The sequence below is a fragment of the Apiospora hydei genome (assembly GCF_038363865.1).
Source record: "Apiospora hydei strain CBS 114990 chromosome Unknown utg000009l_segment0_segment0, whole genome shotgun sequence".
Lineage (NCBI taxonomy): Eukaryota > Fungi > Ascomycota > Sordariomycetes > Amphisphaeriales > Apiosporaceae > Apiospora > Apiospora hydei.
The window spans coordinates 3,579,765-3,593,168 of NW_027117368.1; the positions used below are offsets into that span (position 1 = coordinate 3,579,765).

The 13,404-nt window shown below is 53.4% G+C and overlaps 5 protein-coding genes across 5 annotated transcripts; 2 read left to right on the forward strand and 3 right to left on the reverse strand.

Annotated features, from left to right (window-relative positions):
• Positions 1 to 433: 433 nt before the first annotated feature.
• PG997_012886 (uncharacterized protein) lies at positions 434 to 4,892 on the reverse strand (the record flags this gene model as incomplete). Its single annotated transcript, XM_066817200.1, has 5 exons — positions 434 to 706; positions 835 to 2,044; positions 2,647 to 3,158; positions 3,272 to 3,871; positions 4,578 to 4,892. 5 exons carry the CDS (start codon positions 4,890 to 4,892, stop codon positions 434 to 436), a joined length of 2,910 nt encoding a protein of 969 aa, XP_066662892.1.
• Positions 4,893 to 5,581: 689 nt separating this feature from the next.
• PG997_012887 (uncharacterized protein) lies at positions 5,582 to 6,791 on the reverse strand (the record flags this gene model as incomplete). Its single annotated transcript, XM_066817201.1, is given in 5 exon segments — positions 5,582 to 5,678; positions 5,767 to 6,392; positions 6,409 to 6,511; positions 6,559 to 6,706; positions 6,764 to 6,791. The coding sequence occupies 5 exon segments, from the start codon at positions 6,789 to 6,791 to the stop codon at positions 5,582 to 5,584; spliced, it is 1,002 nt and encodes a 333-aa protein (XP_066662893.1).
• Positions 6,792 to 7,876: 1,085 nt separating this feature from the next.
• On the reverse strand, positions 7,877 to 8,678 carry PG997_012888 (uncharacterized protein; the record flags this gene model as incomplete). Its single annotated transcript, XM_066817202.1, has 2 exons — positions 7,877 to 8,521; positions 8,547 to 8,678. 2 exons carry the CDS (start codon positions 8,676 to 8,678, stop codon positions 7,877 to 7,879), a joined length of 777 nt encoding a protein of 258 aa, XP_066662894.1.
• Positions 8,679 to 10,819: 2,141 nt separating this feature from the next.
• Positions 10,820 to 12,031, forward strand: PG997_012889 (uncharacterized protein; the record flags this gene model as incomplete). The annotated part of the gene is made up of 3 exons (XM_066817203.1): positions 10,820 to 11,059; positions 11,112 to 11,621; positions 11,678 to 12,031. The coding sequence occupies 3 exons, from the start codon at positions 10,820 to 10,822 to the stop codon at positions 12,029 to 12,031; spliced, it is 1,104 nt and encodes a 367-aa protein (XP_066662895.1).
• A 781-nt stretch (positions 12,032 to 12,812) lies between these two features.
• On the forward strand, positions 12,813 to 13,232 carry PG997_012890 (uncharacterized protein; the record flags this gene model as incomplete). The annotated part of the gene is made up of 1 exon (XM_066817204.1): positions 12,813 to 13,232. The coding sequence occupies one exon, from the start codon at positions 12,813 to 12,815 to the stop codon at positions 13,230 to 13,232; it is 420 nt and encodes a 139-aa protein (XP_066662896.1).
• Positions 13,233 to 13,404: the final 172 nt, after the last annotated feature.

Here is a 13,404-nt window from a genome sequence, read left to right on the forward strand (position 1 = left end):
AGGAAAATCAAACAACTAGCTGGTGAAAGGTAGACGCGGGCGGTAGGCCAAATTCTCATATAGAAGCCATCCTGGCTATAGGCGTCTCTGGCCACGAAGAGAAGTGATACGACCGGAAGGGTCCACGCAAAAGCTATGAACCCAACGCGGCCCTCACACGGAATGTTATTGAAGGCCAAGGAGTAGGCAAACACCAAAATGACGAAGACGTGGCAATAGGGGGATGAGATGGCGCCAATACAGTACATCAATGAATATGCATCCGGTGGCGATGATGGAGGCGTGGTGGCATAAAGTGCGGTCTCTTCTTCGGATCATCAATTCTGAAGCAACGCGTTGCATAGCTTTCCGGAATCCAGAATTCAGAGTAGAATATACCAGAAAATGGGACATCCGCAAAGGGCATGGCATTGGGCGACTCAGGAAACGATCCTCAGGGGGCATGTAGTAGTGGCCAGCGACCCCCATTAATTGACACCCTTTCAGTTCGACGACCAGGTCGTCCAGATTGGATGGCTGCTGCTGGCCTGACCCTGACTGAGGCAATGTGATGAAGCATTCGAAAGGCTGATGGTTTAGATCGTTGCTTATGAGCAATACCCCAAATGATGCGTTCTCGATTGATGTTGATAGAGATCGTGGGCGGCTGATCTGTAGGAAGAGTTGGACCGAACTCGGCCTTAAAGTTGGCCGTTTGCCACATTTCCTGAGAATATAAGTCGTTGTGGACGGGTAGGGCCAACGTCCGCTGCTCTCAAACGTGACATGCAATGACGATTTCCCGCCCCTTTCTGGATTGTTTCTGATCCCTAGTCTTGGATCAACATATTTTACCACGTACTCATATCCCTCCGGCAGATCGAGTTGAATAGTCTTGCTGTGCCGTTCTGCGATCGTGTCCGCCGGACCTGTTTCGATATCTTCAGGCCTAGTTGCCATATCGACGGTACGGGAATACTGCCTGAGAGAGCTCTGTTTATAACTGGTAAAGATTAGGGACGAATTTCCTCGCTGGTATAGCGTACCGTTAGGGGAACCAGTGAAGTTTGGTTTCATCCGCTTCACGTGATAATCGTGGTTGAAGCGGCCCCCAGTCATTGGATGAATGATGATGGAAATGCAATGAGTTGGGCGTCGCCAGCTAAAGCAGTCGAGGTTGGCTGCGATGTTTGAAGCGTTGTTGACGGATATATTTAGTTTGTATATCCTCAACCTGACTTGCACTCCCCGATTTCTGCACTGGAATGGAGTCCTCTGGTGCCCTGTGAATGTCGTATTCCGCTCGAAGTCTCCGCATTGACGAAACGCCGCTGGCGAATCCGCGAGAGCACTGACTGGCCCGGCTTGATTCGATGAATCAGCTCCGTCCGACGGAAGGTCGCCCCACGCTAGGATGGTCTGGTCGTTCGTTCGTCTGATGATTTCTTCTTGCAGACGATAGAACGCTTTGGGGCCTTCCCCGTATAGCAAGGGCATGTTCACATCGAAGATTCCAAGAAGGCAGTAGGCAATATCCTCCTCCCAGGTCGTCTTCCGGGCACACGCCCAAGACATACGCTTCGCCACACATGCCCGAGACAGGGGGGCACCGCAAAGGAAGGCAGGCGGGATGGACATGACCTCACTGACGACCTCACAGAGTCTTGAGCCTTCGGTCATTTGTCCGATTATGGTCCAGGCGCCGTCGTAAAACCGGACTTGCCGCGGGGCGATTAGCTCCTGGAGCGTCCAGCCTCTCGTGTACCATGCACTGGTACGAAAGGAGGAGTCCGCCTCGGCGAACCATTCTGGGGGCGACTGGGGGACAACCGTCACGTCGGCCAGATAGGTATAGCACACGTCGGATCGTTGGTACCATTTGAACATGGAGTTGATGGATTCGGACAGCTCTGCACTGCTCGTCTTGTCTATGCAGCAGGTGTCGACCCAGGCCCATCTCAAGCCATCGCGCCGAGCTTGGTCACAACATCCTTGTATCTTTCGGAAGCCGGCCCGAGAGGAGATGGTGCCAGCCAGTGGTGTCAAGCAGCCGCATTGCGAAGTTCTGTACCAGGACAAATGTTTAGAATCAACTGGCGGCTTTGCAAGAATATTAAAAAGAAGAGAAGAGAGGGAAAAGTGCCAACAGGCGACGATGGCAAGGAAACATAACTCTAGAGTGTACAAATGAGGGGGCATCGGATTCACATTAGCCGAGTAGGCCGGGTTGCATTGGGGGCGGACTGCCGGCTCAACTATTGGATACGCTGGAGAGCTCTGCAAGGCTTTCTCAAGAGACGTATCTCATTCGTTCGATATTCCATCCAATAAAACGACCATAGCTTCCGTGTAATTGTCCTCCTTGAATATAAATTTAGGGAAGCTCTGGTGCGTCGTCCGTGGGTTTCCAACCGAACATCTTCATCACACTCATAAAGCCGCCGACCACGTGAAGTACAACACGGACACAAGCAATTATTATCCTACCCTTGAAGCTTTCCAGATCCGGTAACTAGCAATTCTAGTTAGCGTTCAACTTCCTGGTTGTATGAGACTGGCTGGTTGACTTACCCCTTGAGCGGCGCTCTTCTTAACCCAGTCAAAGGCTCTAGGTATCATGGCATTCTCGTACACCGCGACTTGACGGCGCACTTCCTCATCCGTTACTCGTCCGTCCGCCTTTTTCGTTCTCGCAAGCTCGAGGAGGGGCCGAGCGCATCGGCGATGTCATGTATGGCCTGGTTGGCGCCCATGCCTCTGTAAGGGAGCATAGCGTGAATCGAATCTCCCAGTAGCCACACTCGCGGGTTAGCAATGCGCGGGTCTGACTGATTCTTTCCTGTGGCCACTAGCCTGTCTCTCCAGTCGACGGGCGTGTTGGCTTTGGAGTGTCGCCAAGGTACCGCCATGATCTCTTGGGGATCGAGCGCATCCACTAACTTTAAGTAATCGGGATGGAACCCGGATGCCTGCAACATCTTGCGCATCAAGGACTTCTTATCTTCAATCTGGGATGCCTCGACGGCGGACGGTCCGTCCGCCCAAGCCATGGCGACAAACAGCGAAGCCTGATCCTCGTCGTAGTCGCTCGGCTTCTCCGCATTGGCCAGGCCACCTTTGGCCGTGGTGGACCCGGCAGAAGGACGCAGCTCGTCGGGGAGGTACGCCGCGGCGAACATCTTCGCGTTGGAGGAAGCCGTGTAAATCGTCCCTTGCTTCATCAGGGGCCGTGGCAAGTCTCGGAGGACATTCCAAGGGAGATGGCACTTTCCTAGGAACCCCCCTCGCCCACCTTCGGTTCGTCTTCGATAATGTTGTTCAGTCCGACTTGCCTATTCGCCCGACTGCCGCTCCCTTCGGCCGAAATCAGGACATCGCAATCCTGGCTGGACCCGTCCTCGAAATAGGCTCGGATGCGGCTGCTCTCATCGTCCGAAGTCTCGCCGTCCACCACATCGAACCCCGTGAACTTCATGCCGTACCGCATGACGCCCCTGGCGCGGAGCGGCTCCTGCAGAAAACCCCGCAGCCGGGCCCGCCCGACGGGGGCGCTCTTCTGGTAGGCCGGGAACTTGCTCAAGTCGAGCACGAGGTCCATGTTGGTGTCGAAGATGGCCGGGGCGGACGAGACGACGCCGCCGGACCGGCCGAAGCAGCGGAGGCAGTCGGCGTACTGGCGCTCGGTCAGGCAGGCGCGGAAGCCGACGAGGGCGTGCGCTCCCAGGCGGATCTGGTAGCCGCCGCGGCTCGAGGCTTCGGTGTCGCGCTCGTAGATGGTGAACGTCGATGGGGCTGGCGTCGTCGTCGGCCCGGTTGAGGATGCCGTTGGCGAGGCAGGCGCCGGAGAGGCCGCCGCCGACGACGGTGACTTTGAGGGGAGACATCGATATTGCTGTCGTCACGAGAGATGATGCTTGAACGGATAATAGTGATTCAGCATCAACAAAAAGTGGCTCAGTGCAACCACATTTGTCACATGGAAATCAAGTTATGCATGCAAGGTGTGAGATGGGCGAGTCAGGGGTATGAGATCAGATCCCCCACCGGCCCCACACGATGTACCCCGTTGCCCCCCTGCTCACTTGATACAGGGGGTCTGGGCGATGTAGAAAGTTGAAAAAAATCAAAAGTCGCCCGTTAGTATTCATACTCAGCACTTATGCTAGTTATCTTCACATGGCCTTCCCCCGTATGTAACGTAGATACAGTTGGTGATCGACACGGTGGCCAAGTTCATTGGTAGTATTATTTCGAGGTACATCAAGCGGCCCATCTAGTCATCCATTCAAAGTGGACTATTACATGCCGAGCAAGGAGCCGGAGTTGACGATGCCCGAGACCGAGGCGCGGTGCCGGAAGAACTACGACGTCGTCGAGATCGGGCTGGCCGTGAAGATGGCGCCGACGATGGAATGCGCGAGGAAGGTCTGGTAGTACTCGCCCGACAGCGACAGCATCATGAGGCCGAAGCAGTAGAGCAGGGCGCCGATCAGGAGAGTCAGTGCGGGCCACAGGAGTCGTACAGGCTGTCCCACTGATCGCATCGACACACCTTAGCATGAGGGAAGGAGTTTTGTGCTGGAGTGAGTGGCACTTACCAATGCCGAGCCGCCCGTCTGGACAAAGGTCTGGAGGCTGGTGATCCAGCTGACGGCACTGGGGTTGTAAGCCGCCAGCGGCCCTTTCTTGTAGTCGTCGAGGAACACCCAGCTGAGGAGGCCGAACGTGCAGAAGAACAAGCACCACGCACCGAAAACCGCAAGCCAGTCTTCTCGTCGACCCTCAGGGAAGTCAGAACTCGTGAATATCTGCTCATCGAATTTCCACTCGACGGCATCTGTTTCTTCCGCGCCTATCGAGGCTCCAGGTCCTCCCCGTGGAGGCTCACTGGCTTGCTTCTCGTCGGCAAACATAGCTGCTGGTTGGATTGGTGATATTCAACGAGGAAAAGACCCTCTTGGGTTGATTAAAATAGAATCTTGTCGCTACGCAGTCGACGCGAATCTATTTCTGAACTGTGGCGATGCGCCTCCCTGATTTTTACGCAAGCCTTTCCCCGTAGGAGCGCTATATCCACTTGTGGCCCGCTTGATTTGCTCGGGTTTGAGTCACTTGCTTCTGCTGGCCTGCGCTGGTATGAGTCGAAAAAAAAAGAAAAAGGTGTTGACAAGACCTGGGGACGCATACACTCTTATGTTTTCCGGCAGAGTCGGGCAGGGGGGAAACATGTCGGTTATCCTAAGTAATTAAAGTATGGAGACACACACAAGTCCACCCAAACACATACCGCCACAAGTACGGGAAGAAATAGGATCACGAGACTAGATGGTGCACTGAAATTCGCGATGCATCCGTCGTTGACAACCCCCATACGTTCGGTGTGGTCCTCGAACAGCTGCACGTGATATCAGATCCGGGTCCGTCTCAGACTTACTATCCCGAGGTCTATAATCTAGAGTGAGATATCCAAGAGCGCGGTATGGAATTGTACGCGTTTAGAACGACGGGGAAATGCTGCGATGGCTCACTGCGCATCAGGAGTACCACCGTTGGCTGATGAAGCGCTGCCCCCCGGTCACCGACTCTAACTCAATACTGAAACTTATAACCCCAATGAAACCATTTCTGCATGCTTTAGATTCAAGACCTTGGTATTTTCGTTCTTCTCAACGGCAGCTGTGGCAGCATCGGTATCGATCCTGTATGGAGGAATGCAGCTATAGTATCATGTAAACCGTTAGCCGAGACGTGACAATAATAGCTTACGGTCATTATGGTTCAACTTACGTTTCATCATGGAGGCACCAGATCACCTCTGCAGGACTACGAAGCCACTCCACTTGCCTCGAAGCGAACTCCGCGGCTGAACCGTCAAAGGGTCGACCATCCAAGTTGGCCCGGCCGGCGATGCCCAAGATGGCAATATCTGGCTTCGGCTGCATCGCCCGCAGGACAGCCTCGTAGCCGCCGAGGTGAGCGCTCCACAGCAGCGCCTTGGTGTCTCCAGCCTCGGTGGGCACGAGGAAGTTGAACATGAGCTGCCCGCCGTCGCAGTGGGAGAAGACGTTGCGCTTCCGGTCCTCGACGTAGCGGATAAAGGAGCGGTGCCCCGGCGTGAGCTTCTCCGCGGGGAACCAGTCCCCGATCCGCAGCAGGCCGTACTTCATGCCGAACGTGATGTCCAGCGTGCAGCTGTAGGGCGACGCCGCGCCCGTGTAGACGGTGGCCGTGTCCGCCACCTCGGGGTGGTCCTGCGGCATCAGGCAGTGCAGGGACGGCCAGACGTGCACCGAGAGCGCGGCGAGGTTGTCGGCAGGCATAGGGGGAGCGCCGGGGAATCCGGGCTTCCGCAGGCTCGTCTTCTTTGGCCCGGTCGCGGATCTCGCGCGTGAAGAGGGGGATGCGTTCGCCGCCTTGGACGGGGAACACCTGCTCCTCGGGAACATCGGCATCCCGGAGGCAGTTGATGGCTTCGCAGTTGGCTATTACGATAGCGCCTGTCTTTATGGCGATGCGGTCGGCGCCGGGGAGGCTATTGGTGATTAGCCGGTAATCCAACAAAATCCCAATCAAACTCACTGGTCAAAGTGTGCGTGGGAGATGAAGATATAATCAGCGTCGGTTACGTCATCGACGGCCAGATAACTAGGCATCACATCTAGCTTATCTAGCCATGTGTCCAAGAAAATGGTGACTCCGCGGGTGTGCAGGCGGAAGGTCGTTGCCCCTTTTCCAGACGTTAGCCGTTAAAATGCAGAGGATACCGATTTGATGGCAAACGCACCGAACCATTCGAGAGTTGATTTCTCCATTATTTGATTTCTGTTGCTCCCCTCAGATGAAATCTCGGAATGGATTGCAGGAAGTCAGAGATCGAGGCTCAAATAGTGTTTACATCGTCACCTTGGCCGATTCGGACGCACCCCGCCCGGCTTAATCGGTACAACATGACAACGTCTTGACACAGACTATATACCCCAGACTACATAGTTTGTCTACCTTGCATGAATCTAACTGTGAGGGGGAAAGCGCGCACCCAAGCCAAGATTTAGCACGCGGCAATCTCCTTACCCTGAGTGGTTTCCGGGGGCCACTTTGGATGCGATGCAGGCAGGGTGGGGCCGTGCCGGTGGGGACGCCAGTCTCTTATTCTCATGGCTTTTACTCCTTATCCATGCTACAATTCTGAGTAGACAATCCAATTCCGCGCCTCGGCCCATGCTGGCGGTATGTCTCCAGCGTTCCCTTTCCAGTACGGTTTAGCGCAGGGATCGTATTTGGACACCCTGTTTAGAGAATATTCAACTTCCTCTTCAGCAACCCGAGAACTACCGTATCCGAGGCTTGTAAGATGTGACAACAGGTTAACTCGTGAAGCAGAAGCAATAGATTCTTAGTCTGCCCGACTGAAGTTGTAATTATCGGTATAGTCACATATACAGGTGCATTTACATTCAGCCCCTTGAACATTTCCGTATTCTAATGCCGTGCCCTAGCTCGCAGCCGATCTTGGCCCCTGGCAATGGCGAACTTTTAACCAATTTACTTCACTTCTGTGCGCTCTGAATATGATACGGGAATGATAGAAGTAGTGTATGTAAGCAAGTATGTAAAGACATAAATACATCGATATTATGATCCACCCGCCCCGAGCTTTCCACCGTCTCCTCCAGTAAGGGGGGGATCAAGTATCAAGCCGGAACCCAATCGCCACAGCTTCCAGCAAACACTGCAAAAAAGGAAAAATAAACTCAGTGAATAATACATGAACCAAGATGATCAGCAGAAAAGCACCGAGAGCGAAACAAGGCAGCCAGTTCGGGGGGGTTACACGAGAACCCCCGTATCAACAAAACCAAAACCAAAACATGAAGAAGCCACCACCCCTTTTCTTCCTCTATTTCTTGGCATCGGTCAAGACGACGTAGAAGCCGATGGGGCAGCTGCCGAGGTAGCCCTGGTCGTAGCGCATGGTGGTGTCGTCGGAGCAGAGGGCGCCGCTGACCTTGACGCTGGTCAGGTTGGCCGGGAACTCGCAGTCGCCGGCGTTGATGACGTAGCTGTGGCCCGGCTGCATCTTGGGCGGCGGGTTGGGCGGGCTGGGGCCGGACTTGGGCTGGTTCGCGTACGTGGTCTCGCCCGCGACGGCGCCGACGCCGATGTCGTACCCGATGAACTTGAAGTTGCCGGGGCCGTCGAACTTGTAGTCGAGCGAGGAGGCGAGGGGCGACGACAGGCGCGGGAGGTTCTTGCCGTGGTGAGGGTGCTCGCCGCCCGCGGGCTTGTGCTCACCCTCCTTGCCGCCGTGGCCCGGGCGGCGGTGGTCGGCTACCAGGTCTCCGCCGAAGTCGCCCACCAGCCCCTGAGCCCGGGCCTTGAGGGCGGACGTGGGCTTCTCGGGGAAGTCGAAGACGAGGTTGCACACCTTGCCCTGGGACTCCTTGACGGGGATGTCGAGGTTGAAGATGGTGCACTTGTCGCCCGGGGTGACCTCGGCCGTGACGCTGCCGGCGAACTTCTTGTTGGGCTCCTTGGCCGAGATCTGCAGCAGCAGCGAGAGGGGAGACGTAGTCCTGGATGCTCGCGGGCAGGTTGCCGTCGGGCTGGGCCGTGTTCTTGGGGCACTGGACCAGCGCGTCGAGAGCGGGAACAGCCAGGGCGGTGGCAGCGAAGGTGGTGGCGACGATGGTGGTCTTCATTTTGCTGGTTTTGTTGGTACTGGGAAAGGGGGATTTAAGCGAGAGAGATGTATTAGCGATTGTTGGATAGCGAGTGTGAAATGTATTAGCGAATGTAAGTGAAGCTGGTTGCTGTGGCTGTTTTGGATTGTGGAGTGATGAGGAATATTGGCTGTAACGGGGAATATCGAAGGATATATATACTGCCATGAAGGCATCGTGAGCACTTCCATGTGTGACTCGGCCCAGCCATCGTGCTAGCACAGCTGTTGGTGCTCGCCGACGCCTTCCCCATGCCCTACAAGCTTAACACTCCGTAAGGTTTCTAGTTAGAAGGCTTGTTTGCTTACATCATATTGGAAACCAGCCCGGCGCTGTGGTTCGTGGCGTCGAGTAGCGCCAGCTAAAGCTTCGGGGCTGCATTAGGCGTAACTGGGAGTCGCGTGGCTGGCACAGCAGCCCGAAACTCAGCTCACCCACAAGATCGAGCGCAGCAGGACTAGCTCGGTCCAAGCATTGGTTGTTCTAGACCGTCTCATGGACTCGGAGGCTGGTCTTCAGAACCGGCACGTAGGATCCCAAGGACCAAATAAGTTCCAACACATGTACCCAAAAGGCCGGGCCTGTCAATGACGTTCGGACAGGGGTCGAGGACCGAAGTCGAGTGCACCGCGGCGTTTGGCCATTACCTCGAATCGCACATGAACTTAACTGAGGTGGGGGGACTTGTATTTCGATCACAGGTTTCGATGCACGGGTATGCAGAGTTTGCGGCGCTACAGTGTATCCCAAGCCCGGCCAATTTTTTACCGCCTGCCCTAGCAAAGACCCCTGGATCAGGCAATCCGAGCCATCCGGGCCAAATCCACCCACAGTATACTCCTGTCAGCCAGCGCCTCGATGAAAGGTTTCGTGATATTAGGTTTACACAAGATCTTCCTTACGTAAAAGTAGAACAGCTGTTCAAACAATGCCACTGGTGACCTTGCTGCATATAAGTACCGAATGTTCTCCGTGTAACCCGTACATCGACCGAACGATGCAGTTGGTGATAAGATGACGGCTACAATTGTGTTTTGAAACCATTCTCAATATAAAACGAACCTCACCTCATCACTTCATTCGCTTTTGATCCGGCTGCCGCAGCCTCTATTCCAAGCAGCATGTGTTTCGCGATTTAGATTTCATGACAGATCATAAACTGCACCTGTCAGACTTCCCTATTACGAGATATGAGGTCAATCCAGACCGGCAGGTCGACTAGTTGAGAAACCACGACCTCTGAATCCATTCCCAGGTTCACACTACCGCTCCGTATTCTTCCACTGCCCGTCTTGCGATGGCATAAACAACAGACTGCGTGATCCCCGCTGTGATAGGTAGGAGGCACAACGCACACCCTGACAAACCGTAAACTCTCAGCGTGTTGCATACGACGCCGTCCTTTTCCTCGGGAAGTATGGCACAGCTCGTCACGTGGTGGGAGATGGGGGATGGCGCTGCTCCGCGCGTGTGCCGCCGCGATTTCGAGAACGGCCTTGTTCTCCGAAGCCGGATCCTGGCGGTTCAGGGCTTCTTTTTGATCATGTCACTGAGCGGCGACATCCAGACCACGGCGGAGTAGGTAACGCCACAGCGAGTGCTGAGCTATAGCCTGCTAAGTATAACTGGAAGATCTCAGCGCCGGGCTCCGTTGCGTAATCGGCAGGTTCTGTATGTCCAACTCACCATGTAGTTACCGATATCATGCATTGGCTGGGGTTACTTAGTGACACGAGAAATAATAATCCATGCTCGATTTAATAATGGCATCAATTCCAGCAATGTTCATTGCTACAAAGAGAAGAACCAGTGAATTGGTTCAATGAAAGACGCATCGAGCTTTCGAGGGCCTCTTTGTTATGCTGCCCTTTTTTAATTAACTGTAATCCAACGAGGGAATGAACAGCAGAAAGACAAAGAATGAAGAAATGCGAATGAAAGCGGAACCTTTGAGAGAGCCATGCTACTCGGCACTATCCTGCAAGCGGCTCACAGATAGACAAGTATAAATGGAGCATGCTTCCAATTGGTAAACCAGTCTATCCACAGTCCCGAACTCAAGCAGAAACCCCAACAGCAAGCTCAACGAATCCAAGATCTCATCACACAGTTCGGTAGAAATGGCTGGCAATCGGTTATCCGAAGAGGACCAGCAGAATATCCAGGAGGAACTGGTGCGTCTCAGTACTTTGCTGGACCAGACAGTTGTTCAATTGAAGAATGAGTTCAAACGCCGAGATGAGCAGGTGGCGACGCACGCCGAAGAGCTCGAAGAGGCTAGACGAACCAATGATGACCTGGCTCAACAAATCTCCCGCTCAGGACCAAAAGAGTTGATCGAGCCTGAAGTACTTGCAGGTGTAAGTGGAGGATCCAACAATCGAAGTTTGCCACGCTAATAAGATCTGCTAGGAATTCCGTTCATGGATGACACAGGTCACCCAGTGGGCTATCGATCATCTCGGCCCTGTCCTTGAGGATGAAGATCGTGTTCAAAAAGCGCTAGCTACTGCCAGGAAGGAGCCTCAGCGTGGTCAGGTTTTCAGCCGAGCCTTTAACGACGAGCCAGATCTTGCACAGGCAGCTCATATGAATGTGGCAGTGTGGCGTGTCGCCAGTTCTTGTATATTTCGCTGGATGAAGTGGGAGGTATTTGAGAATTCGTTGCAGCCAGTTTCCCCCACGTCATTTCCAGTCGTCGAAGGTATGGAGAACTCACTTAAACAATTCCAAAACGCACAGGGGATTTTCAACCCCGAAGCTTTCGAGGTTTGGAAATCACAGACCTACCAAGCTTGGTCCAGAACTCCGCAATACCAGTCCGATCGCGAGCGACGTACCCGCGATCTGGCTAGGAGGCTGGCGGCTGGAATGTCGATGTTCCTAGACGATGGAGGTGACCAGAATGCCTTCAGCGACAGTGTACATGATACGATCATAGAGCCCGGTTTGGCGCTGAAAGAGCAAATGACGATCAGCACGCACAACGTTCGCTTGCTGTTCAAAACCGATCAAAACCCCTAACGAAGGGTATCGTGTGGGCGGAGGACACGTGCATCGACATCTCAGATAACCTGAGCGAAGTCGGGCCCGAACAAACCAAGGAATTCGTGCCTATTAGGGCTCTTAGTTCTAGCTCTCCCGGATTAGTTATTAGAAGCCTCGTACCAGACGGTGAGCGGACACCCAGCACAATCCTTGTGAAACAAGAACGTCTGGTTACATGGGGAGAGGATTATGATTTCGATTTCGATATGATAGAGGAGGACGAAGGGCTGTCATTCTTTTCACGCCTTCTTCGGGAAACCACCAATACCACCCCAGCTTCCTAGCTGTATTGGTTTGAGGCGAGGAGCCGGTAGATAGTGCCTACCGAGTTGCATATGACCCTGGAGAGGTGCTGCCCGGTCTCGTGGAGCAGGGAGAAATTTGGTAGTAGGGATGGGGTCGGTACATGTTCAGTTCATAGCTATGTCTTAGAGAGATGGGAAAGAGAAACCGCGCTTGAACACACCGCTACATTTAACACCTAATCATCGACTATAGCCTTAAGTATTACACCACTACACGGTCATGGATTTTCCGACATTCTATACATTCATTTTGATTACAAACAGCATCACAAGACGGATCCGAGACGGCTATTTCTCCGAAAGACATTCGTCGCAGCGAATTAAGCTCACTAGAACATTTCGCTAAATATTTTAATTTTTACTAGTTACATTAAATATAGTATTCTAGCCTCTTATTTAAAAGATTAATAATTCGTGGCCTTATATAGTCGGCTTCGCTTTGAAAATATAACTTACTTAGATTTAAATACTATTAGGGGTTATTATCGTTTAATAAAAGTGCGTGTGGCTAGTAATGAAAGTTTATATGCTAGATAATAAGCTTTCGGGAGGCTGGAATTGTTCTCTCCTGGCTCAGCGGAGATATTACTAAAGCGAGTAGTTAAATAAAGCTCTGTCCCCTGGTTTTCAATGCAACATGTCCTCCTAACTACGCCCCATAACATAATACCCTAGCTACTTTAGGTATCCCAGCCAAATTTCCGCCAGTCGATTAACCCGCCTTGAGTCACCACAACACTGTCCTTAGAGCGACATCAAGATGAGTCCGATCAATTGGTCCGCAAGTCCCGTGGAGATGGAGGCAGCCTATAAAACCTACATGGGAAGGAGAACTGCCGAAGTCGAACTCTTCAAGAACCAGCCGAAACCCACCCAGGCCGATTTGGAGCGGGCGAACCTTGTGATCTCCTCGGCCGACGAAGAATGCATATTCATCATCTACCACACGTCCAAGGATGCGCAGGCAGCAGAGAAGAAGAATGAAACCTTTTCGGAATTGAAGGCCTTGTGGAGGGACTTTCGGCTGGCCAGAGCGGCACGTCGTGAGTTCAAGGGGCGGGACGGGGCCAGCAAGCCCAGTAAGCCCAGCAACAGCAGATTCATCACGTTCAGGGAGAAGGATATACCTTGGCGTGCGAAAGGCAACTGCCATTTCGTGGAAACTTGTCCGCACCCCTGAGTAGGAGCAACGACCGTCGCGGACAGCGGAGCAATGTTTGATTTGAGCCATCAGCTTCGACGCCATCTTACCAGATGTCATTAGTCACCATAATGCTGGACACATTTGCGCTAGATGTGGGGCTTTCGCAAGCATCATTATTGACGGAGGCGGGTGGTAGCCAGGTCGCAGG